The 26188-nt window shown below is 38.8% G+C and overlaps 1 protein-coding gene across 2 annotated transcripts in view; it reads right to left on the bottom strand.

The window, feature by feature from the left end:
* The window catches only part of TECRL (trans-2,3-enoyl-CoA reductase like), a 64800-nt gene extending 41730 nt beyond the window's left edge, over window positions 1-23070 (bottom strand). Inside the window, exons 1-2 of one of the 2 annotated variants that reach the window (XM_062611531.1) lie at window positions 22764-23070; window positions 8358-8409 (exon numbers count right to left, since the gene is read on the bottom strand). In XM_062611531.1, the coding sequence (XP_062467515.1) occupies window positions 8358-8409; window positions 22764-22997 (286 nt within the window). In that variant the 5' untranslated portion in view covers window positions 22998-23070. The remainder of the gene's footprint in view (window positions 1-8357; window positions 8410-22763) is intronic. The other variant, XM_062611530.1, reaches the window with a different exon arrangement.
* Between the last annotated feature and the right edge of the window lie 3118 nt (window positions 23071-26188).

Raw genomic sequence — 26188 nt, 5'->3', positions numbered from 1 at the left:
TCTTAATGAGGCATTTAAATAGCATCTCACATTTGTTCTCTGATTGTTTACATAGGATGTCATTTGTGATGCACTGTTAGAGCCCTGTAAATCTCAGCTGGGAACAATATCCCAGAGAGTGGAGAGGGCCAGCTCTGCTTCAAGCTACATCTCAATAGATTTGCTGCCTTTTCTTCTATTATGTTGCACATCTGAAATGTTATCTGTAATCCTGCTAATGAAATGCAATAACATCAGATGAAGCAGCTGCCAAAATAAGAGAAATAATGTTCCTTTCCATTAAAGTTTTTGAGTTGATCTTCACTTTTTCCAGTGCTGATTTAAAAATTTATGTTTTTTCTGAAGGTCATCTTATTTCTGTGAACATTTAATGGATAGCCTGACTTTTATGTTTTAGACACCCTTCTCCCTCTGGTTCAATAGGTCATTTGGCATATATTTAAGTCATTCTTTGTCCCCAGTGTTTCTTACGGGATCACAGCCAAAACAGACAAAAGATCCCAAGGTGGATGAAAGGCAGACTAATTATTCTTATTTTATAGATGAGAAAATGAAGCTCAAAAGGGAGCAAGTGTCTAGCACACAACTCACCCCAGTCAATATCATGACTTCGACTGGGTTTCAATCAAGTCTCAAAGACCTAAATCTTAAAAATCACACTCATTTCCATGTAAATCAGGAGGCTTCAAAAATCTCAGTTGGTCTTCTGGCTTTTATTGTTATCTTTAGAAGACCAAAATGTTTTAAAAATCTGACCCTAAAAGACTTGCTTAAGCTACTACGTTACTAAGTGCACTGCTTCTAAACCACCCAGGTAAGCCAAACATTAACTTTCATAATTCACTGCATAAGGAGAATGTTCTTTGTAACCACATATGCATTTCAGAAAGCAAAACTCCCGGGATATGTTTAACATCTCTTTCTCCAAGACCTATAATGAGATTCAAGTGCTCAGCAAAGTGAATGCAGGTGCTTAGTCTGGTGCCTGCTCTCATTATTAAGTCCAGTTATGCTGGGAGAAAGAAGTCAGACATCAGCACACAGCTAGAAATGTCTAAATGCAACTTCTGGGCTTTGGCAGTGTCAACAAGAGACATATGCGTCAGGGTTTGAATGGGAGGGTTATGATCACAATTCAGGATGCAAAATAGTGTGTGAAGTGCATGGCACCTTTTGGAGGGCTTCCCAATGGCTAAACAACTGTGATTTCAGCTGGAGCATTCCATGCATTGTCTGTCCCTTTTGAAAACTGGCCAGAATTGGTTTTCTGTAATTCCAACACAGAAGGGGGTGGAGGGGGTTGGATGGTAAGAGAGAGAGATTTTGGAGTCTAAGGTAAATTTTTAGTCACTTTGAAGATTAAAATCATGATGCTAACTCAGTTTGTCTTTTTTTCTTTTAAACTGTGTTAAGTCAATGAAGCCATTCCCATTTCCTGACTGGCTGTTACAAAGTAAGTAAAAGTATTCCCAGCTTTCACAGGTGTGCTTCAATTATTTTGACAGCTAAGCCATAAATTCAAGGTACACAAATCTGTACCAGCAGACTCTTCTATTTTCTATGGAGAGATTTACAGAGGTATGCCACAAACAAGCTGAGAGGAGGTCATCCTCCTGATACTTCCTCCTGTACAGATCAGAAATGAAGCCTGCTGGACAAGCTGGCCTCTTGGCTAAAGCAGCATGCCAGGGCAAGAATTTAGGTCTCTGTTCTGACACGCACACACTGCAGAGGCAGGAAGCAATTTACTCATGGATTAGATCTCTGATTGTGAGCTGGGGAAGAAGACAGTAACAACTAATTTGAGGCTCATGGCAGGAGCTACTGTTTACTTTTGTGCTTAGCCTTGCAAAACAAAAAGTAGTATTTTAAGTATATGCAGGCCTCACTGTGGCAGTAACAAGAAATTCAAGGAGCATCTAATAAATTGAGCTGTGTTGACAGATATAGAGAAGCAAAAGAAGTTTAGAATTGTGTCATTGGGGGAGGGACTGAAATTCTTTGTAAACTAGTCTTCTGCCACTATCTGCTGTGTGACTAAGGCAAAGGAAAAATAAATTATAAGATGAAATAAATATCATCGTGTTTCCTCCTAATCTAGTCATTGTCATTTACAAAATCAAGACAGATGAAAAAGCCATTTACGCAGATGAAAATGCTGTACTTCTTACTGCCCATTTGCAATATCTGCCCATCCCTCTCTAGTGATTTGCCTTCACTGTTAATTTCCAATTGAGTTGTTATGAATGCAGAAAGGGGAAAATTTATTGAAAACAAAAGTTGGATGTGACTGCCAACCCAGTGTGCTCTGCAAATCTGCACTGGGGACATAACGCTGGGCCTATGAGCTCCGCAGTCAGACAGCCTGCACAGCTGGGTATTGCGGGTCCCTTTGAATATTCATCCATATATGGATTTGAGTTGTTACTCTGGGCTAGCATGCACTACTTAGGATAAAAATGGAGAGGAATGAGTTTAAGATTTGTTAAAAGCCGTAGACTTTGTAGCTGCCTTTCTGCCTGGGGAATGCACTCAGTTCAAGGCAACTCATGGCAGGACCAGACTGAGAGGCCTTTTTCAAAAGTTTTGGCTTTTTCAAACGCTGATCTCCTAATATAAGGCAGAAGAAAGATCCCTCTGCAAGGCTTTATGCCCTAGATATAACTTATTTGGGTCTCTTCAGTTTGTGAGACACATGAAGGGCTCCTAGTTGATTGACAGGCCAAGACTGCAGTCAGCTTGGGAGAGCCATAAATAGCATAATTCAGCTTCTTTGAGTCCACAGCAGGTGTATTCATCAGACACACGAGTCTCTCCAGGCATCAAAATTGACAGATTTCATTAACTTTCTTCAACTTGAGAATCCAGCTGTAATAGACAGTGTGGAGAAATCAGGGGAACGGCACGCTCTCAGCAAGGCTGTGTTATCAGACAGTCCTGATTATATAGAGCCAGTAGGCAGGGCACTAGCTTAGCAGTCACCATTCTCCCTGGTACTGCTCTTAATGACTAATCCCTTCAGCATCCTTTCTCACTTCTCTGAGCCTTGAAGTTTAACATCGCAGCCAGCATCTAGAAGGGAATTATGTGATGCAGTACAAATAGTCATCCTTTCCAGCAACCGCTCTGCATCCAGCTCTTATGTTTTTGCATAGGCCTGGTAAAATATGGAGTTTTTCTTACACCCTTGCTCTTGGAATAATGCTGCTAGCTCAGATGTCATCAAAACCAGGAAAGTTGCAGATTCAGAGCATGAAAACCCTTAGCAGATTTTTGGAAAGAAGAAAAAGTACCTCCTCCACTAAAGGTTTAGCTTTTGTACCTCATGTACCTTAAGCTCCTCTCACAAGGCTTGCCTAGTATTTTCTTAGCAGTAAAAGATTCTTCTTACTCTTCACTTGTCCGGCATGACTTCTGCTCATCAGTATTTTGAAGATCTGCTTCAGAGTTCTGGGCAAAGACGAACCTCTTGATTTCAAAATGCTACTCTCCTTCCAGCTGCTCAGTGCTGCCTGAGCTGAGCTCTACTGACAGGCAACCAGGCAAAGAAGCAAGCTGGAGGCAGTAATGGGTCATTTTGAAAATGGAAGGCAGAAGATTATGCACAGGCCTTCTATGCAGCTGGAAAAGAACTGTGTGATATGGTACTTCTACTTACATTTGTCATCTGAGATGGTAAGGTGTCTCTTTACATTAAGCAATAAAGATCTTATTCAAGGCACTTGGAAGTCAGTGGGAGTGTTTGATAGACTCAGTGATATGGTGTGCTGGATGGGCCTGCACAGGAGACTCTGATCTTGCTTTTGTGCAGGGAGTCAGACATGGTATGCTGTGACCAAGAGGTCTGCAGGGTAATGACATCTAAGGGGCTGCCTGTTCTCCTATGGTTTCTGGGGAACATGCAGGACGAGAGTAGTAGGTAAAACCTGGCAGATTACTGCATCCTAACACACTGGCCTACAAGCCTGGTAAGGAAGAGGCTGAAGGAGAGATTGGTTCCCACCATGAAGAAGGAATTTCACTGTCTTTCTCCTCGTCTTCTCTCTAGAGGAAAGCAACAGGAGATATCTCAGTGGTTTTCCAGGGAATGTAGCTCTTTGGATTGCTACAAAAATACCTGTAAGAAGCAGTTGTAAGATGGTATAGCACTAAAGTTTCATAGAGTCCAGAAATTATGGTGTTTATTCTTCAGTGTCATCTACTGACAATTTCTTACTGATTTACTTTCATTGACATTTCTTATTTTAAATGTCCCAAATAACATCTGTTAGCTTAGTTGGAGGGGCCTGCAATTTTGGAGCTGAAGGTTTAGGAGTTAGTTTTTTTACTGGGACAGCTGGCAGCTTGAGCACTTCAGCACCTCATTCCTCTTGGCAGATCAGGATACTCTGCATGTGTTTTCAGTTCTCTCTTCAACTTCTCTATTTCCTTCTACCTGTTGCAAGTCTTCCTCCCATCTGCTCTTCCTCGTTTGCCTGCTCCTTCCATCTAGGTGGCAATTTCTGGTCTCCCTAAGCTCACTTTTCTGACTTCAAAGTGTTGCGCTACGTCCTTGTGCAGGTTGCATCCATGAGTTTGTTATGGCATAGGTGAGATATTATTCCCCTCTCTTTTCTGTTCTTCCTCTTCTTTCAAGGGCTTTTTCAGCACCTTTTTTGCAATAACTTTGAAAATATTTAATGATCTCTGGCTTCACTATACTACCTGTTCTAAAGGTATTTTATTTTCGTTATTTGATACTTGAATTAGCATTATTATTACAGTTTTTCATTTCTATCAGTAAGATTTCCTCCCCAGTAGTACAATGCATTTTGCAAAGATAGAAATTAATTAAAGGTGAAGAGTTATTGCCAAGGACAAGAGCTGGCAAAGTTTAGCCTACAAGATAAAGAAAATGCCAGGTACTTAACTCATTATAAGCAACTGAAAAAAAATGGGACAAGAGCCTTGCTTCTTATACACTTAGTTTTTGGCTTGGTTTCACCTCTGCCAACTAGCCAAAAGAATGAGGAAAATAGTAGCAAAGTCACCCAGTGTACAGCACCGATCTGATTGAGGCTTCTCAATAAGACCATACCTTAGATAATACAGTGTAATGGCCAGTAAAACCCAGGCACTCAGCTGCCACTCAATCTCTGGCAGAAAATATCAAGCAGCAGAAGTATAGGCATTTCTCCAGAATGTACTTATATTGTGGAACTCTTTCCCAGAGGATTTTGCTGAGGTCAAAATTGTAAGTAGGCTTGAAAAGGATTAGGTAGATTCATGGTGGGCAGGTGTGATGGTTGCTATTAAGAACGACAGTCTGGATTTAACATCTGTTACAAAAAATCCCTGTAGAGCCAAGGACTGGAAAGCCGCAATAGGGAAACTGCTGTTCTGTGTGGACCCCATTGGTGCTGCTGGTCCCTGAAAGGGGCAGTGGATACAGTGACCAGGGGTTGATTCAAAACCACTTAAAAAGAGAAAGCCTTTCAATTCCCATGGAAATGGCAGCTTATCTTAGATGGTTATTCTTCACAAAGCTCATGGATTCCCCAGGTCTCAAGGGATAAAACTGGGATTTCCCTCCAGAAATCAGTGCCACAGAAAACACAGGGTTAGGTTTTGCTGGGGTTGTTTCAGTAGAGACAGTTTTGGTCAAGGAAAAGCTGAGGAGTATTTCTGTATTTGTTCCTGGACTTCTGAGTTCATATTCTGCTTTTCATATAAACACAGATCTAAACTAATGTTTGACTGACTTAAACACTACTTGGCAGTAACATATTGTGTTGCCACTTGCATTTTTTTTTAAATTTTTTTATTTTAATGATTAGCATCCTCCTGTGCAGTAATTCATAATTCAGGTTTTTTTCTCCTTTCTTGAGTCAGGCAGTGAAAATGGATCAGTGACAGAAAAGATGCTTGCAAAATGGCTGCACGGGGGTTCCTCTCACTGAAGGGCTGACAAGATACCAGCTGAGCAGAAAGCTTAATTGCATCCATGATCAAAGGAGAATGTATGAAGATGGGGAGACTGTAAAAGGGTGTGCATAGGAGTGTGTTTCAGCAAGAGGTTATGGAGGAACATGTGAGTCTGGCACACACAAAATGACAGAAATGAATGCATGAGCTAGTACAAAATAACATGTTAACCAAAGGCATCCACAGATCAACTTCAGCTCCTTATCAGCTCTTGCCTAAAACAACTGTATTCTATTAGCTGTCATCCTCCAAACTACATGAAAAGAAAAAAGCGAAGGCTTGCTCTTTGCAAGTGGGACAGAAGGAGGAGGAGGGGAAACCTCATGAGACAACAACTTCCAGGCTGAACTGGAAAAGAGAGATCAAAGCAATGAGCTGGAATGGGAAGAAAGGACACAGGACACTGATACAGTGTACTCTGGTAATGTGAGGAATTGACATAAAAATAATTGAGAACTGAAAATGTATTGGAGGCATATGCCAGTCCTTCCATGTGCTGTAAAACCTTGCACTGTCAAGAGTTTCAGTTCACAATTTGTACCATGCTTTGTTGTATTGCTTCCTTTATACTCAGCTTCACGTATCGCACGGGGAGTAAGATATCTCTAAATATGAAAACAGGAGCCATTAAAATGTCTTATACAACAGACTTGCACCATTTTAGCCCAAATCCATTAAAAACCTCATTACAGTTAAATTGGGATAAACCTCTGTGCCAGTGATCTTCAGCTGATTTAAGCTGCATCAATATAAATCCAGTTTCAATTGATTCAAGAGAGTCTATTCAGAAATGCTCTGCATTTCATAAACTGATGGAAGGACACACTCTTACTGAAATATTAAAACTTATGCACTCAGTCTTTTCATATTTAGCTGGGGGGGGTAACTTTTACCATTTTGCATTTAACAAGCTATTGCAGGGAGTGAAAACAAGTAGTTTTAGAGCGCTCAGGTCAACAGCCTTTTGCTTCATCAACTGAACCTTTGTGCAATCACAAAAGCCTCCAGCTTTAGTATTTTATTAAATTCTAAGGACAGAGGAGAAGCATAATATTTTTTCTACTTCTCTACTCTGAACTCCAGAGTATTAGTGTCTGACTAAGCACCTTCCTTTTTTTTTTTTTTAATAAAAGGCATCTAGCCTTTAGTTGAATACACCCTTTTTGTAAAAATAATGAAAGCCCATCATCTAAGATGATTACTCCAACAGTAAACTGTCCTCTCTTGGAAACAAATATCTCATTACCTCATTCCTAACTTGAGTTTCTCTGGCCTTCACTTCCAACCCTCAATTCTTTTTGCACTTTTTCTGCTCAGCTAAATACCCCTGCAATTTCAAGAAGCCCACTTCAGGGCAACAGGCCTTGCATAGACCTGTACATCTCAAACGTGGGTGACACTCAAGTTTTTCAATCCTCATCACAAGTAACACCTTACTTCCCACAAGCAGAAGTGGGAGAAGCATTTCACAGTCTAGGAGCAAGGGTGCAACACTTAGGATCTCTGCACGTTCAGATACAGCAGAATTTTAGCATTTCAGATCTCATTTGGCCCCACTCCTCAAAATCCTGACCAGCAATTCAGTGGACAAAGGCAAATGGCACCAAACTTTGGCACTTGGCTGCTTTCATTGTTCTTCCTCCCATCTTTCCAACAACCTCCCTCCAGTAAGAGCTGGAGGGGTGTAACTAGGAAGAGGCAAAAGGGAAGCCTCCAGCAAAACTGCTCTGTTCTCTGGCAGGAAGAAAAGAGGGATTTTTTAAAGTGTGATTGCTCTAATCTCTTCTCATGTACAAGGTCCATGTTTGCAGTCTATATGTGCAGAAATTATCTCTCCCTTTCTATTTTCTCGCCACCTCATGGATGCAAAACCCAAGAAAAGTGGTACTAGAAGAAAGGGAGATTGCCCTGACCATCAAGGAACTGGACATGGCTGAGTCAGTTGAGAAGTCTGTCAGAGTGCCTGCACAATCCCAGAGAAATCATTTAATCACTCTGTGCTTGAGTTTCCCACTACAGTAGTTTTTTAGTTTACAGGGTTTGTCTGTGGCCAGCTTGAAGCAGCCTCATGTTATCAAAGCTTATCAAATATAACACTGGGAGGGCAAATGTAGTTGTGGTCTTGAACTGACACTGTGTAATGTTAAAAAGAAGATAGAAATGTATAGCCCCTAATAGGCTGGCAGTGATAAATCATGCATTCCTCTCCTTCCAGCCTCTCACATCTGTGATAGCTACAGTAGAACCTTAGTCCAAACAGTGCTCTTACACAGCACTAGAGCTGTCAGGCCAGGCTCATCTTTCTTGCAAGACTTAATGAAAAATAAATTTGACAATTTCTCCAAGCTGAAAGGCTTCTAGCTATGCCTCCAGCCTGCTGCTGTAGTACTTACACACTTTGTGGAATTTGTGTTTCACATCAAGAAGGGTAGATGATGGAGGTACCTGGAAAAAAAAACAAAACACAACAAAATGCATGCAGATTAATTTGTCTGTCTTCTCCACTCTGGGATCCCTTCTTCGCACCTCTAATGAAAAGATGATTCAATTTGTCTGCAACTTCCTTAGGCAATAATGAAGCAAATCAGCAAATTTGCTCTCACATGTTGATATGTTATTAAAAATTGTCCACCTCTGCTTGTCTAATAAAAGGGTTGAGGGAAAGCTGATGGCCCTGCTTGAGGCAATAACTGTCCCCAAGATCAAACCAGAGGGAAAACTTGAAGGGTTATCTTTAAAGTTAGATTTGAACATACTGGTGCATGTCACTTGGAGACATGAAAGAGTTTTCCTGGGGGGCCAGTAGCAAAGGTGGCAGGTTCTGTATTTTCTGCCTAAAATAAATTTGCTTCTGTATGCCGTTATTCATGTTCACTGAAGCAATTCAGGTGTCACAGTGTTAGATGGTAGTCTGGAGGCCTTTTAGGCTCTATTTTATTATGTGTATTGATTTCTTAATACACTTTGTAGAAAGTATCTGAGAACAGTTACAATTTACTAGAGCAAAAGACTAAGAAGTACCTTGCATTTACAAAGAAAGGCAATGGAACATTTCAGGAAGTATCATGTTGAGCTTGAGATCGAGGTGTCAAGAGTTAAGGATCTGGTCTTAACAAGACTATCCTTTGCTGTTGACACTGATTTAATATTCTGTATTCTTCATTTAAGCACAGAGACTGAGAAATAAGTAGAACTGTGGTTCAAGTATGGGGATCTGTTTTGGCTCTAGCAAGAGACCTCACTGCTGCAGTCAGACAACAGAAGGCAGAAAACCACCTTCCTTGGAGACTTTAGGCACCTGCGCAGGATAATACCAGTATGAAGTGGTGGTGACATACAGCAAAATCTTGAGGAGCAGCAGAATTTCTTTGGGTTGAGGTAGAGAAACATCCATAACACCATTTTCCCTGGCTGGGTCACCCTGTCTCCAAATTCCCGCAGCTGAACCAGAATGTGTCTGTAGCCTGACATTGCCTTGCTTCATTGGTAGTTACAGAAGAACCCAGTGGTTCTGCTCTGCAGAAGCTTGTCTGTCTCTTCCCACCTAAAGATTTCTACGGTGTTTGCTGGGCAATCTAATTCCTGTTTCATTGCATTAGTTAGAACTTGTACAGTTAAGCACTAATTGACTTATTGAGCCTTGCTTGGATCTTGGCACCATCTTTAGCCTGTAGCCCCACTTCTTCCGAATGTGATTGGTGATATCTATCTATCTATCTATTGTATTTATTAGTGATATTAAGCTATTATACTTATTAAGTGATATTACTGGATTGTGACAATAAACATGCAAAAAAAAGTACAGAAAAAATTAGAAATTCTGCTAGTAGTGATCAGTCAGCATGTTAACATAGGTGGTTCAGGTTATAAGACTGAGTTAGGAGAAATACTGATGTAAGAAAATAAAATTGCTGACTCCAAATCAACAAATTAACATAGAAAGAAAAGTTTTGCTCTTCTATAATTTGCTACCCCACACAATTATACGATATACATGCTATTAGTGCTTAGCAATAAGCCAACTTATTTCTAGTAACAACATGAACAGGCAGAGAGCTCAATACAGATTTCAATGACTAAAAGCTGTAAAATTATATCTGTGCTAAATGGTATGCAAAGTTCAGATTTCTCCGAGCTTTTTCTTTGGGTTTGGAATACTTCCTTTTCCACAGTTACAGAGGTTTTTGGAATTGGAAAAGTCCTTATTTGCAGAAACTGCTATAGATTAATCTCCAGTTAAACACTGACTTGTGTCTCTGATGCAGCTGCTAAGCAATACCAACTCCACACAAATCAAAGGCTGGGGTCCTTGAAGCCAAGAATGTACCCTTTCCCCATTCCCAACAGCACCAAGATCTGTGTTGCACCCAAACAATGTTGAACAGTACTGGGTCAGGAAAGGGACATTGCCCTTGGAGTTCCTGATGCCAGCTGGGTCTCGTCTCTTCCTACCTACAGGGAATAATGGAAGAAGCTAAAAACATTTTATCTCTATTCACTGTACTTAAGCCATTCCATGCAACATCCAGTAGAACAGCACATCTCCAATAGTCTATGTGTGTCTTTTCTTCTGATGTGTACAACTGCTGTGGATTTGAATGTGGGAGATAGAGGTGGGTTCTGTTTTCGAAACCTCTAAAAATATCTGAAATTGCACCTTGTAATCTCACACCCATGAGATCTGGAGCCTAGAATCCTCAGATATGGATGCAAGTGCTGTTAGCTGGAAATGAGTATACAGCACACAAAACTCCAGACTAAAATGTGTCATGTGTCCTAGTGCAGGGCAGGTGTGCAGGTTTTCAAAGCTGCAGCTCAAGGACAGGGATGGTCTTTTCCAATGTGATGGAGAGTGATACGGCTTTCTAAATACAGCATAAGCCATGTTACTGCAAGACCTGCATCCCTTACAAGAGATCTCACCATGATGGGCTATGGGAAAGTTTGAAGCCAGGGCCAACCAATGCTCTGGATCATCTGATTAAGTCAAGGGAAGCTGCAAGACTTAGCATGCTCACAGAAGAGTGCTAGCTCAAAACAACCTATGGTCTCCATCTCCTGTACTTTTGAGTATGTGTCATCTTTAGCTGTCAAAAAATTAGTCTAAGCTTGGGTTTCAGGTCTGACTACAGAACCATTCATATGCCTTAGGTCTTTAAAAATTACAAAGTGCCTGCCAGGATCTGTGTGTACAACATCCTGCTGCAGCAGAGAAACCAGTCAGAGTATCCACATGGTGAGATGTGAACCACCACACACCACTTCCCCTACCTCCAAAGCTGGTTTCTGAACCATGTAGCTGCAGCTGTGGGGGACTGTGCCCTGTACAACACGTATGAGAGAGGCAGAGATCATTGGCAAGAGCCCTGCTGTGCCTGAGTACATCCAAGCTGCTTTAGGCTAGAGCAGGCCTAAGTGCTGGCAGCTAAGGCCCAGGCAGAGCATGTACTTGGTTGGTTCGTTGTAGTCTGGCAGCTCTGCATGGCACCACACTGTACAGGCTGCATGTGCAGGAAGGTCTGGAGCACACATCCAGCCAGGAGGGCAGGAAGACATTTGTTTTATGGACCAGCTGGATTAGAGAAGGACCTTTCCACTTGAGACAAACTACATAGATCGCAAGTTGAAAAATAACACAAATACTTTCCTCTTCAATAGGCAATGACATGGAGGAATCGCAGCATCCTTTCCCAGGCAGAATAAATGAGTCTATAGCCACAAAAGAATGGAATACATTTTTTTATGATCTTGATAATTCTGTGTCCTTTTTCAAAGGCCTCATAAAACAACCAGTGAAGTTAGTTTCTAATCTTGATCAATGTGAGGATGGATGCTGAGACATCCGCTTACTACTAAGAGTGTCCTCTTTGTAGAGCATTAATTATCTTTTGTTCTTTTCATTGTACATCAATACTAGCTAGAGAATTGTACAGACTGGAACAGCATCTGCTCTTATTACCCTTTGTGCTAACTGCATAAAAAACCCGGGAACATTTCTCTGTAATTATTAGTCTTACTCTTCTTTTATTCATTTGAATTATTTCTGAAAGTGTTATAACCTTCTTTTTCCTCTATTTCAGCACTTTTCAAATACAAAAAGGGAAAACAGAGTGAAAGTCCATCCTTAGCTGTTTAAAACAAGATTGATTTCTTTGTAAAAACACCTCTTACTTGGCACTTGTTCTGTGTCTGATGGTCAAGCCAGTTTTTCCTCCAATTTAACACCAGATTTTAAATATAGTTAACTTTCTAGTACGTTGTTGTCATGTGTAAGGTTCAAGAATGATTTTTCTTCACAAAAAAATTGTTATGAAGAAATGCAGACTTTACAGGTGTGGGTTGCATTCATTACACTTTTCATTCAGAAAAGAATTATTTAAAAATCTCAAATACTATTTTTCCTGTATCTTCATAGCAAAATACTTTTCCATTCAAGGCAGCTTTTCATTTTTTAGGAGTTCAAGAATGAAAGGACCTTTCTGGGTCATCCATACCAGTTCCATCCTTCCTTTATGCAGCAATGCACAAAGCATCACATTCCTTTCTAAGATTTAAAATACTGTATTAATAACTTAGGCCATCACTCAAGGAAGAGCACTAAGTGAAAGATAAGGGAACTTAATACTGCCTTTCGTGAGTAAAAGTGAATCTGATAGTTATCTACTCCACACCTCATTCACATTTATAAGTCAAGGAATTATAAGAAATCTGATGATCTGTGTGTAATTACATCACATAGTTCTTGCACTCAGTATTTATTTTAGGGGTTAGAGGTTAGCAGAATATCAATAAGAATTTGAATAATAGAATTTTAGCAAATAAGTGATCTTTCACTCAATATTTCCCTTTGAATATTTTTTCTCTTTGTGACAAACCAGTACCACTGCACTGCTGAGCCATCTGCTTCCCAACAGGCACTCATTTTCCATAATTGGAGAAATTCAGAAATTCTGCCACTCCAGCTGCTCATTAACCAAATGAAGATTACCCATCTTCAGCCAGAGTAAATTTGTTCAAAAGGGTGACATCAGCTTATTGCAGCTGAGGATCTGACCCCAATTCAGGTAACCAGCTAATGGAAAAGCCAGGTAATTTCCAAATTCAGCAGTCAGCAAATACTTCATCATTGCTGGTTTTGTGCCTTGTCCTTGTTTTAGGATCATGCCGTATTATTACAAATCAGCAGCATTTCACAGAAAGTAAATCAGGAAAACATTCTAATTCATGTTTTATGAATTTGGCTTCTAGATCAGACTATTTTTTCTTATAATTAATTTTCAAAGACAGTATTAAAAATTGGATATCGTTTTACTGTAAACTCCCTCAGTATGTCCCACACTGCTCTCTTGTTGGCTTGGCAAACCAGTATGCTGGTCATGTCCAAAGAGATATAAACAAGTGAGCTCACCGTGGAAATGACATAGAAGTAGCTACATGCAGACAAGTGATGTCAGCCACTACATGAAGGCATTATATAGAATTTAATATTTTATTCAGTAGACTGCAGTGAACTGCCAAACAGCTAGGTCTGATCTCAAGCCAGTCTTCACAGAGACTGGAGATATTCAGAACTATGGATTTAGCTCATCAGTTCCATTTTATGTGAGTAGAGGGATGTGTCGCTTAGCAGTCTCCTAGATTAATATGTGGTCACATGAACCTTGGTATATGAGATAATCCAACTGACTGATCTTTCCAGTGGTTATGGGTCAAATTATCTAAGAATACACATAACCATATGCTTGCTGGCTGTAGTCATGTCAGTTATCACTAACCAAGTTTGTCTCTAAAGCTTCTGTGTTGTTTTTGTACTGCTAGCTGGGTATTCATATATTAAAGAAAAAAATTACCTCCCCTTTGCAAGAAATTTTCTGAAAAGGTGCCAGACACCAGAAGGAGCTTTTTCTACCTCTGCTAAAGATGAGAGCGGAAGCAAAAAAATGCAAACCATTAGCAGACAGAAGGCCTGCAGGCCATCCTTCAAATTTACAGAATTCATCACATTCACCTCTTTCTGAACATATCTGACTAGAATTGGTACATCTCCATGCCTTCTGACCTTTTCTTAAAGGGAACTGAGTAAGGTTGCTGTATTCACCTTAGCATTTTAACAGCAGAACCAGTCACTGTCACACCACTTCTCTACAGGGAAATTAATTGTTCTGGCAAAACTCTGGATGTATAGTTTAATATTGGCTTCAAATTTTAAAAATGAATTAGGAAATGTTTTTTTGTTTTGTTTTGGTTTTTTTTTTCTTAATCTTTCTTCAGGAACACACTAAAAAATAATTTCATTGTGTTATTTTCATTTCTTTTTATTTCTCACCAGTATGGAACTTTCATTACTTTTGCATTATTTTATGGCACATCAATCATGATAGTGTAAAATAATACAACACATGGCTCTCATGGCATGAAAAATAACTCAATAGGAAATAATATTCAAATAAATGCACTATTAAATTTTAAAAGAAATTGTACTTGAAATATTTATTATGTCATAACTGCTTGAAGTATTCCAAAATTAATTTGCAATACAATCTTTCCCAGATTCTACCTCATTGAAAAATCAAGACACTTTTTTCACTGTAATTTGCAAAGGAAACAATATTTGGGATGTACACTTTAAAAAAAAAGAACACCACATTTGACCAGTTCCTCTCAGGAAGAGGTTTAGGGTTTTGTTTGGATTTTGATTACCAGTTCTAGCAAAGATTAAGTAGGTAGATTAGCTGTGAAATCTCTCTGAATTTGTCTTCTTTTTTCTGTCAAATGCCTGTAGAGTTTCATGTTTGCTTTTTTATTCATACACAGACTGGTAACATTTAAAATCAAGCAGTTCACCTAAGAAACATAGCCAATACTTAGCACAGGATGGTCACAAACTATTTAGGAGATTGTATGAAAATAAAAAGCAAGAGTGAAATAAACTCAAAATAAAATTCAGAGGAGAACATGTATTGGCAAAACAAGTGGTTCTATGAGCAGCGGGACTATTAAAGCTTTACTTTCTACTAAAAAAGGACCTCAAAGCCTTTTCCAGCCATCCCATAACCATTCCTGTGTCCCATGCTGATTTCACAGGGCAAGAAACTGGACCTGTATTGCTGCTATGCACTTACTGACAGCCTGGTCAGAGGGTGCAGAAGTGACTCCTGGCATACAGTGGTGGTGAAAGCTACACTGTGCCTGTGCTCCCTGCTTTAAAACTATGCAACACAGCTGCCATTAAACAAGCAGGAACCTTCTTGCAGATGTATTTATATTTGGCCAGTAGGTCCAAAGTTATGTTGCAAGAACAGACAGGGAAAGATGGAAAGACAGCAAGTCCTCTGGTCCGTGAGGGGAAACAGGAAGCTGAGAATCAGAAAGGAATGGGAAACGAAGGTGATCTATGAGAACAATTAGACATCATCAGGTCAGTTAGAAATCTAAGTACTTTTCACAGTATCAAATGCAATGAAGACTTACTTGCTGTACTTCTGGTACAGATTTCCTGACTGTCACAATTTGTTCTCTTGTAACACAAGATCTGTATGTATTAAATAAGGAAAGCTTGCATTTTGAGGTTTAATTGTTTAAACATAGGCAGATATGTTGTAATGATAGCACTTATATATACCGCTAAACATTTACAGGCCCATTACTACATAGCTCAGGTATTTCATGTACAATCATAAGTCTGATTTCAGAAATAACCTGAAGTATGTTCTGATGGACTAGTAAATCATTGGCAGGAGTATTTTAATGCTACAATAATGCCTATATGAGATGCCATTATACACCTGAATTTCCATCATGGGTTGTGCTAACTCTTAGACTAATAAAACACCTACAGCTCCCTGCGGTCTTTTATTGCTCCAGTACATTCACAATTTGCAATAATCGGTGAATTATCTTTGATGTAATAAATTAGGCAAATGTGCAGCTGGGGTAAAATGTCATAACTTTGTTGGAAAAGAGGGCATTTTCACATTGGGTGGAAATCTGTCTCTACAGATACACATTTGGCAATATTCACTACTCTGGTAGCATAGCTGATTTTACCATTGGCCAGAAAGGCTTATGTTCATGAAGAACTGGAGCACAACTGGTGTCTCAAAAATGCATTTTCTTGTTTTCACTGAACTTTGAATTAAGGGGGGGTTTTGTTTGTTGTTTTTTTTTTGTTTGGTTTGGGGGTTTTTTTGAATCATTTATTATATCTGTTTCCATCTTCCCCCAGGATTAGACTTTTCTATCTAAAATGAAAGATGTATAAAACCTGTCATTTAAAAGCACTTCTAAGCTTTGGAAATCAGTATCAGCTGAAGCATTAGTCTTCTGTAATACCTTCTAATTCTTCAAATCACCCCTTACGAATGTTAAATGCCCTAAAGTTAAAAGTTTGTCCTCTCCTCAGTCTCTCTCTTCTAGGTAAATCAAAGGCTATTTTTCAGGTATTCCATTTAAAAAGCTGTATTGAAACAAGAATGGTGACAGCAAAGGTGAAGCAGAATTGAGTATGTCTAGTTGCCTCTCTTTATCTGAAACAATCTGTAGCTATATTGACATTAAAATGATGTAAATTTGTGGCAGAACAGGAAGAAACGAGTGTAATGCATTGCTTCAACAGAATTTGAATCTGTTTACCTATTTTATCATGTGTAACTAACAACTAAGGAAGAAAATACTACTGTCATCACCTCCAGCACTCAGGGGTAGCATAAGATTCAATTCTTAAGTGCAAGAAAATGCATAGACTTTATAACATGTAATGAATTTCCTTGCAGTGTGTCCCAGCAGGAACCAGATCCCTATTGTGCTGGATGCTGTGAAAACATACAGTAAAAGACACAAACCAAGAAAAGAAAGTAAAAAAGAGGGTATCCACAGCAATAAGCCTACATCCAGCTAGTTTTATGTCTGTGTTCCTTTACTCGTACTGCTGTGGGAACTCCTAGTCTGTGGGACTCAGCATCAACATGTAGTCTTACCAGGGAAGCCTTCTCCTTTGACACAGCTGGTTATTCAGTCCCTCTGGGCATCTTTGGCAGGACATCTCTAATAGTAGATTGCTTGAATGAGAAAGATGATGATCTTAAAAATGAAATGCAATGAAATGAGGTCACTGTGGAAGTGCACAGGTTCTGCTCATTCTTCTCAAGAAGAATACAGAGTCCTGTGAAGTGACATATTACAATTGAAAGATTTAGGAAAAAAAAACAAAAAAGCAACAAAACAAGACATCAAAACGGGAAAAAAAAAAAACAAAAACAAAAAAAAAAAACAAGGCAAAGAAAACACTAATTTATTTCTTGGGAAAGGACTTCTTTAATAGACTACCCTAGAATGAAGCAAATGAGGAGTCTGATGTTAAAAGGCAATTTCCTGGTACTGCAAAGAAGTCCTTTGCAGAGTTACATTACCTATTTTAATGATTGCATTTGCTCACCTAAAATGAATGTGATATGTCTAACCTCTTAGTTATGATGTGAGAAGTTATTTTTATTTGCTAGAGATAGCTATGCAAAAGAGAGCTGGTGATGACTGTTCTTCCTAGCTGCTCACATTCTGTGACAGAGCTGCAACCCACAGGCAAGAGTAATAGATTTCTGGTACTGGAGATATCAATTCTATATGATTTTGCTGTCATTCCAGAGTAAAACCACTGTATTATGAAGCCATAGTGAACAGATACAAGGACACTTGTTTTAGGTGCTTTACAAACAAAAATGCTTGTGAACTCTTTCAGAAACAGATAAGCCTTTCAGAGTAACCACAATGAGCCCTAATTCATCTTTGGCAAAAGATGCAGTAATACATATACTCTATTAATATTTAACTGCAAGAAGAGTTGTATATGCAAATGACTGAATTGATGTAAAGACTTGTGTTATGCTGGGTGTGACAAAAAATGTGTGACAAAAGCACAGGCCATATGCAAGGGTCCTTTAATTTAAGAAAAATAACAATGTTCACATGCATTTCATTGTAGGCATTGCACAGCATATCTACACTCATAAACATATAGTTAAATGTTGCTACAGTATATCATTAACCACAAATATTCAACTAGCAGTAACTGGGTTTTCCAAAAAGATTTCAGTGGGAAAGGGCACTGGGTACATGAGAGCTGTTTTAAGGAACAGTTGGAAGTTACTTCCTATCACATTTGCAGAACACCAATTAAAAAAAGGTTTTTCCTGCACACCTTAGGAAGCAAGCTCTCTTCTGTAGGTCTTAAGAAGTGTTCTGGAAAGGAGAGCCACTGCGTAGTAGCCAAAACCTGAGCTTGCACTTCTGCTTACAGCTTAACTTGCAAAATTGCATAGCATGAAACTACTGAGCTCTAAGACTTTTGATGGGAAAAAGCTTTCCCTCCTGTTTTTTCCCACAGGAGATTTATTCTGTAAAATCTATGTTGTGTAACACTTTCTGCCTTAAAAGCAACTCATGTAAAATTAATTGCATTGCACTATTTTTTGTGGAAAAATACTTTTTTACTACAATTTGAAGAAAAAAAAACCAAAACATTATACAATGAATGCCATAACAGAAAGAGTTATGAGTTGCCTTAACAGCATTTATAAATCAAATCATAGCACATCAGTAATTTTAAAACTAACCTACATCAGGCTTTTTTGGAATAATGCACAAGTAAACCAGATTTTGAGTAACTATGTATTTTTCATCAGTTGTGGCCGATGATGAAAAATGTGGATTATTTGTTAAGAAATACAAAAGGGTATTATTTTCTTTCGTTTTTAAGACAATAAATTTTGTATGTTATATTGTTTTCTGTAGACTTTTGGAAGTAATACAGAAGTCAGAATCCTTAGACATTTTGTGTCTCTCTTCAACTGAAAATATTTTAACGAGAAATCACTAATTGCATGCCCTACCCTCTTGACAGACAGACAGGGATTTCATCCACAGAAATTAATAAATTGTGAGGAAAAATGGCACTAGTGATCATCTAGGTTCACCTGCTGTTTTACAGTGGCCAAAGAAGAGATGTATTCCTTGCTGAATACTTCTTTCCTACCTTGAGCAAGAAATCTGTATGATTCATGTTTCCACTACAGAACAGTACTGATGTGTATGTTGAAGAGACTGAAGATTCACCCAGAAGATGCCCAACTGTTACTTACCACCCCTTGACTGTCAAAATATGGGCCAAATTTCTTGGCTAAATTTGTGTAATTGTGGCCTTCAGCCTCCAGCTCCTGTAAGCTCTGTGCAAGCTTGGGTAAAGACCTCTCCGTTCTGAGAAATCCTCTCCTGGGCTGTAGAAGGATCTCAGGTCAGGCTCTCATGGCTCTGTGTATGGCCGAGCCCTGCTGTGTGTGAGCACACACATCTGCCTTCCTGGGCAGGAAGGAAGGAAGACCCTGCACTCTCTCATTCAAATTGGCCCACATACCCAGACTCTTGCCCTCTCATGGACAGTGCACAAAGCACTCCTCAAAATGTAAATGCCTTATGTCTGCCTGCTGCCATCAGATCAGAGTGTGGATAGTTCTGTTCACTTGAGTACAGTCCCAGTGTGCGTCCTCTGGGCATGTATATACTGCTTTTAAGGACAAATGGATGGGCTTGTAGCAGAGGTTTAAATTAGCTTTCCCTACTAACTCCATTTTGGTGCCTTTTTTCAGCTGTCAAATGTAGCCCCCTTTTGTCTGTAAATCACTGGTGCCTCCTGTCCTGGCAGAAGCAGCCTGGGGACATTTTGTAGAGTAACTGGAAAAACATTTTGAGACATGTTTGTGTTTCCTCCCTTCTCTCCCCATCCCCAAAATTTGAAGCCTCTTTTACATGACATCTCACCTCAGAATTGATTTCTGTACTGAGAACAAATGCGGGGGGAAAGATCTCACACTGCTATTATTTAGAGCACCATAGAATGGTTTGGGTTGGAAGGGACCTTAAATATCATCTAGTTCCAACCCTCCTGCCATGGCAGGGACACCTTACACTTAGACCAGATTGCTCAAAGCCCCGTCCAACCTGACCTTGAGCACTGCCAGGGATGGGGCAGCCACAATTTCATTTTTCTTTAAAATTCTTTAAGTAACTCACTGGAAAAACTCATATGCACCAAACTGCTAGCATAATGTCATATCCATAACAGAAAAAGTCCCCAGAGTAGGTTGACAACATTAAATAAAAGCAATTATAGTCCTATAAATAATCTTATGTTCAAAGCACGCATGTGTAAAATGAACTGCCAGTGTTGCTGACTCTTCTGAATTTACTTCAAGTTTTACAAGATTAGGTATTTTTCTTCAGGACCCTGCTCCTGGGGAAGGGGGGATGACTATGGGACAAAATGTCTGGGGTTTTCCTCTTCTACTACTTTCTTTGAATAATTTTTTACTGCCTTTCCTGACAGTAGAAAAGCCCACAGTACAATGTGAATGTATCTTACAGGTTTAAAAAATTGGCAATATGTATGTATTCTGTTCCTTTAAGCCTATCTTAAAGATGGGCAGCATCTTATAGTAACCACTCAGTTCACTTAATGTGACTGATCCTTCCCCAAAGTATAAGATGGATAAGAATGCCAAAGGAAACAATGTTATTTTCATTTTACAGATGAAGAATTAATTCACAGTCACTTATGCTGGATTCAAAGCCTATAGATGTCAATTGATTGCTTGAGATCAAACAGCCAAACACCCCTCTTTAAATCCCTCGCACCGCACTGAGCACAAAATATCTTTTCTTTCTAAATACCAAAACTGGTTAGATATATCATCATTTTGCAGATTTTACAAAGCTTCCACTAATCTGAATAGGATTACTATGCATATGCAAGGGTCTCATAGAAACTAACCCTCTGGAAGCAGTAACTGGTATTTAATGACATAGCATTAACCATCTGGTCACTCTGACTGAGTTTCTATTACGTGGAGAAAGAAGTCTTCTCTCTGCTGTTACAATGTTGTCTGCCCCTTTAGATTTATTAATGTATATGTATAAATGTATTTGGTAAATCATAATAGTCTGAACTACTAACAAAATACGATAAGAGTACAAATACATACATTTTAAAATCTATGGTTCCTAGTCTCTTCTATTCTAAATCCTGACAAGTAATAAGTACATGCAACCCTCATAATTATCTTACAAACAGAAAACAGGCCTTAGAAGTGCCATGTTAGGTCTACATCAGTGTTATACTTAATTAAGCAGAAGATTATGCAAAATCCAGTAAAATGTTCTCGTTCGCTCTAATAACAAACTGAAGTTCACCAGTACTAACAAGTGATCATGTAAGTACAGAACTTCTGTACTTTCAGGGTTGTTTTAGGAAGGGCTTATCACAGCAAATTAAGGGATTTATACAACCAGGTGAATGTGCATTCAGAATCCAAACTTTTTAAGCAGTCTTGGAAATCTCAGTACTTCACAGTCACCACTTGTAACTCTCTTTCCACCACTTCAGGGGCAGAATCCATGGTTTTGAGAGGGTGCAGAAAATGTTCAGGTCCATCAAAATTCAGAATAAAGATTAAAATGCAGGTCTACTATTGTCCCAGCAGACTACAGTTCTTCCATGCATCATGGAAGGATTCCTGAAATGTGGCTCTTTGCCTAATTCTATTTCTTTTAATATATTTCTTTTAATGACACTATAGGAAAGCTTGAGTTAAGAAGCAGTCTATGGGTTTTTTTGAAATCATACTCAGTATAGTATTTAGATAACTAATTTTTAATGACTGAGTAAATGCCACTCAATAAATTAAATAAGGCAAAAACTATCATTAGGACTGGTACTAATAGTCGTCATATTTGTTTGACTATTTTGTGCATGTTTCCCTTTCGGCTAGGTTAAAAAAATCTCAAAAACTGTTTTGCCCCATTAAGAATGAACAAATGAGACATTTACCTTTAGGCATACAAATAGCAAAACCACTCTTTAAACAATCAAGAACATTAGGAATCTGGTAGTATTCCACCCAGCATATTTCAAAGGCATTAAATTCAACATTTGAAGCCAACTTATCTACTGTTTCCAGCTGTTGCCAGTGAGGATAAGGGAATTTTTTATTTTTATTTTTTTCCTAGCAAAACAGTAAGTCTCAAAACTCTATTATGTTCCTGAAAATTTCTGTAGTCCAAATAGATTAGGAATCATATTTTCATGGCACGCGAGAGCTCAGCTCTTCTGCTGAGGGACAACGAATCACGAAAACCATGATGAAAATATTTATGAAGCATTTTCTCAACTGCTCTTTACTGTGTTGTAAACTTCCTTCCCACCCAGTCCTCTCATCCTACTTACACAATTAGACTGTAGTTTAGATTTTTTTCAAATTCACAATTTTTTTTTTTAAAAAGCCTCTTTAACACTTTGATTCAAAATAAAATCTCTTAAAATTGCCAGGTTTCTGCCCAGTCTGATAGGTAGAGCACAGTAGAATACATTTAGATACTAACAAGAAACCACAGCACTGCAGAGATGCTAAACTTTACAAATGTATCAAAACTCATTATCCATTCTGAAGTAGACATTCACGTATCATGTTCTGAAATAAACAGTCATCTAAGTGTCAAGAGACAGCCTAAGAACATTGCTTGAGTCCACATAGCAGCCAGGAGGTCTCAAGGAAACCTGTTTTGGATTATTTGTAAAAATCCTGGAGAAAAACAGCCAAGGACTGTGACTAATGAGAAGTTTTTAGTATCTCCCAGAGAAAATACTGAAAGTATTTCTGTTACAGAATATGAGCAGAGCAGAGTGAAAACTGAGTCCCTGAACTGGCACCATGTGAACCAAGCACATCCCCACTATGCTGGAATAATATACTCACCTTGTCCACAATGCAGATCTGCTTCTTGCTTTGCACATCAAGAATTTCCACTTCAAAGTAAGTGATTTTTGAATGTTTGAGCACTTGTGGTGGTTTGAGATTGCCAGAGGAAAGCGCAAGTTGAGAGAAGTTGAAAAAAGAGCGTGTGCCATTGTGGGACATGGATGGAGCTCCTCCATGAGCTGCAGGATCCCCCTTGTGTTCTGGAGTGCAGAGTTTCTGCCCCCTGTGCATGGTGTGACCCAGCAGCAGTGATCGTCATATCAACAAGGGACAGTTCCAGGGGGAAAATGTTTCCTCCCTGCATCAGTTAAATACAGTCACAGACTGATGAGACACAAAAGGTCAAGTGGTGTTCCATTTTAAGAGCACTATCTTATTTAGCAGGAGTGAAAACAATGGCTCTGTAATCCATGTCTATATTTAACCTACTATTGTGATGTGCTGCACTGCCACCGCTTTTTTTTAGTTTTTTTTTTCATTTAAACCACCATTTGAAACAATACATCTAGAGATTCCCCATTAAAAGTCAGATCCTGAAATTCCAGAGCCCCAAAGGAATCACAAATGAATGCAGCAAATTCCACTGCTAGCTACTGAGACAGATGTTTAAAGGTGCCCACATATACATACATGTGTATGTGTATGTATGTATTTTTTATATGTGTGTGTATGTATGTGCCCTTAGTAAGTATCTACAAAATTATATCATATTTAATCTATTCTAAAAATATTTATTAACAAAATACCAGGAGTTCTTTAGCACAATTTAGCAGTTGCTTGCCAATAGAGAGAGGATCTCATACCTGCTTGGTTTTAGTACTATGGACTCTCTGCTATTTAATAGGGTAGAGCTTTCCTTGCAGCTGTTCCAGGGAAACCCAACTGAAGTAAAAGAAATTATAACCATAACAGCACTAATTCAGGGCTTGGATAATTTGTTTCCTTATTCTTTCCTCACAATTCATTTTCACAATGCAAAAGTCTGCAGCAAAACAAAAGTAGCCTTAACGGTAAAAATAAGGATTACTTAAAAAAAAAAAAAAAATTCTCTAAAAGTGCTTCTGCAAACCTTGTTTATACTTCATTTTTCCTTGTATTGCTTTTTAATAGGATTTGATACAACTAGCAACACCTTTCCATCCTGAGATTCTGGGCTACTTAGGGTTACAGTGCTAGAAGGGCACCACAGATTTCTGAAGACAGGTTTTTCCACTGGAGACACAGAATAAGTTCTGAATACATTTCTATGTGGGAAGCTACAATCACTATTATAAAAATCGCATAGGTTTGTTACGCTAAAGAATTTTAATTAGGTAAAATAAATGTTCTATAAGATAAAAATGACCACACGACTAATATGCACTCTGGATGGCAGGGTAGAAACAGAACAGGTCTCTTTTCTTTGGTTGTGTTATAACTTACATAAAAATCTAGTGGTCACCACATCTTGTCTAGTGACACACAGAATAGAATCATAGAAACCATATGAGATAATGGAGAAACTAATTGATAAATTGTTGCAAGAATTACAAATGAAAGTTAAGGGACACACACACACACACACAAACACATACCCAAAGGAAGGCAATTTCCAAACTAAAGTTCCTCTCCTAACAATATTTACAGATATAATCATCTTCACATGTATGAGTTATCTAGTTGCTGTCAATGGAATAATCCACGCTACATCAAGTTGTATATGTGCTTAAGTTCTGGAGAATCAAGCCTGCATACATGAAATATGCCCCAGTTTTAGACACATGGAAGAGACACAGGAGAAGGAAGCAGCAAATTAGAGGTGCTGAACTCATAAAGAAGGTCTGAGCTTGGTAGTAACAGGACTGGGAAGTTGAGATGATGAAATGCTTGCAATGCCAAGAGCTTATTTACGATTCTTTAGCCAGTTTTGACTGAAGAGGCTAACCCAATTCCCAATTAAGACGCTTTACGTCCACTTAGAATCATAGAATAGTTAGGGTTGGAAAGGACCTTAAGATCATCTAGTTCCAACCCCCCTGCCATGGGCAGAGACACCTCACACTAAACCATGTCACCCAAGGCTATGTCCAACCTGGCCTTGAACACCACCAGGGATGGAGCATTCACAACTTTCTTGCGCAACCCATTCCAGTGCCTCACCACCCTAACAGGAAAGAATTTCCTCCTTATATCCAATCTAAACTTCCCCTGTTTAAGTTTTAACCCATTACCCCTTGTCCTATCACAACAGTCCCTAATGAATAGTCCATCCCCAGCATCCCTATAGCCCCCCTCAGATATTGGAAGGCTGCTGTGAGTTCTCCACGCAGCCTTCTCTTCTCCAGGCTGAACAGCCCCAACTTCCTCAGCCTGTATTCATACGGGAGGTGCTCCAGTCCCCTGATCATCCTCATGGCCCTCCTCTGGACTTGTTCCAACAGTTCCATGTCCTTTTTATGTTGAGGATACCAGAACTGTACACAATACTCCAGGTGAGGTCTCATGAGAGCAGAGCATAACAAACTTCTCTGTAGCTAAGGTCTGAGAGAAAAAATCCAGTTACTTGTTGATGCAGTCATGCAGCCTTTGAATGCCTTCACTGGCTTTGTGACTGGAAAGCCCTGACTGTGGGAATTCAGATGCCTAACAATACTGGTCAACTAATACAAATTAGGATTAAATTTTGGCTATACTGAGTTCTTGTTTTACCATTGATACAAAACATGTCAGCATCTAAAGAAAAAAAGAGTTACAACTGACGAAGATTATATTGTGATTAAAGACATATACCTGTCTCAGAGTTTAGAAGAAAAGTGTTCAAGGAATCCTTGGTGGAGTCAATATAGCAAGCAGAAATTTTGATATAAGCTAGACAGAACACAGAGAGTGACAAATTATTGGCTAATCGTAAGGGGCTTTCTAAAAAAAGGAAGGTAAAGACCATATAAAACACAGGTCCTAAATTCCAGCTGTGAGGTACACTTGTTTGAACAGACTATTGTAAGGAAACTGTATAAACTGCTGTAAAAGAGGTGAGACAAACGGATATAAATCCCCTTTTAGCCATAAAATATATTAATCATTGAGCTGTAATAGCAGATATTAATACATTTCTAAAGTTATTTCAATTCAAAAGCAATAAAGAATAATATCGATCATCATGGCTACTTTCTGTGTATATGAGGAAGTCATGTTGCAGTCATTACAGTGGGTGTATTTATAACGCTACTTAAAATTATAACATCTGAGCTGCTGCTTCTGAAGAAAAGCTTTTGATTTACTGCAGACATTGAAATGATCAAAATTTTATTACTGACCAATGAACACTTGAATATCTAAACCAATTCCAGGAAAATTATTACAAAAAATATATTTTTATTCTTTCAATCTAATATAATTATAAACAATTTCAATATTTTGATAAACAGAAGTCTTTACAGAGC

Source organism: Pezoporus occidentalis, unplaced genomic scaffold (assembly GCF_034315485.1).
Source record: "Pezoporus occidentalis ecotype Australia unplaced genomic scaffold, CSIRO_AGI_Poc_V1 ctg154, whole genome shotgun sequence".
NCBI classification, from domain to species: domain Eukaryota; kingdom Metazoa; phylum Chordata; class Aves; order Psittaciformes; family Psittacidae; genus Pezoporus; species Pezoporus occidentalis.
Note: the sequence above shows the minus strand (reverse complement) of the source record. Positions and strands in the feature narration are given on the sequence as shown.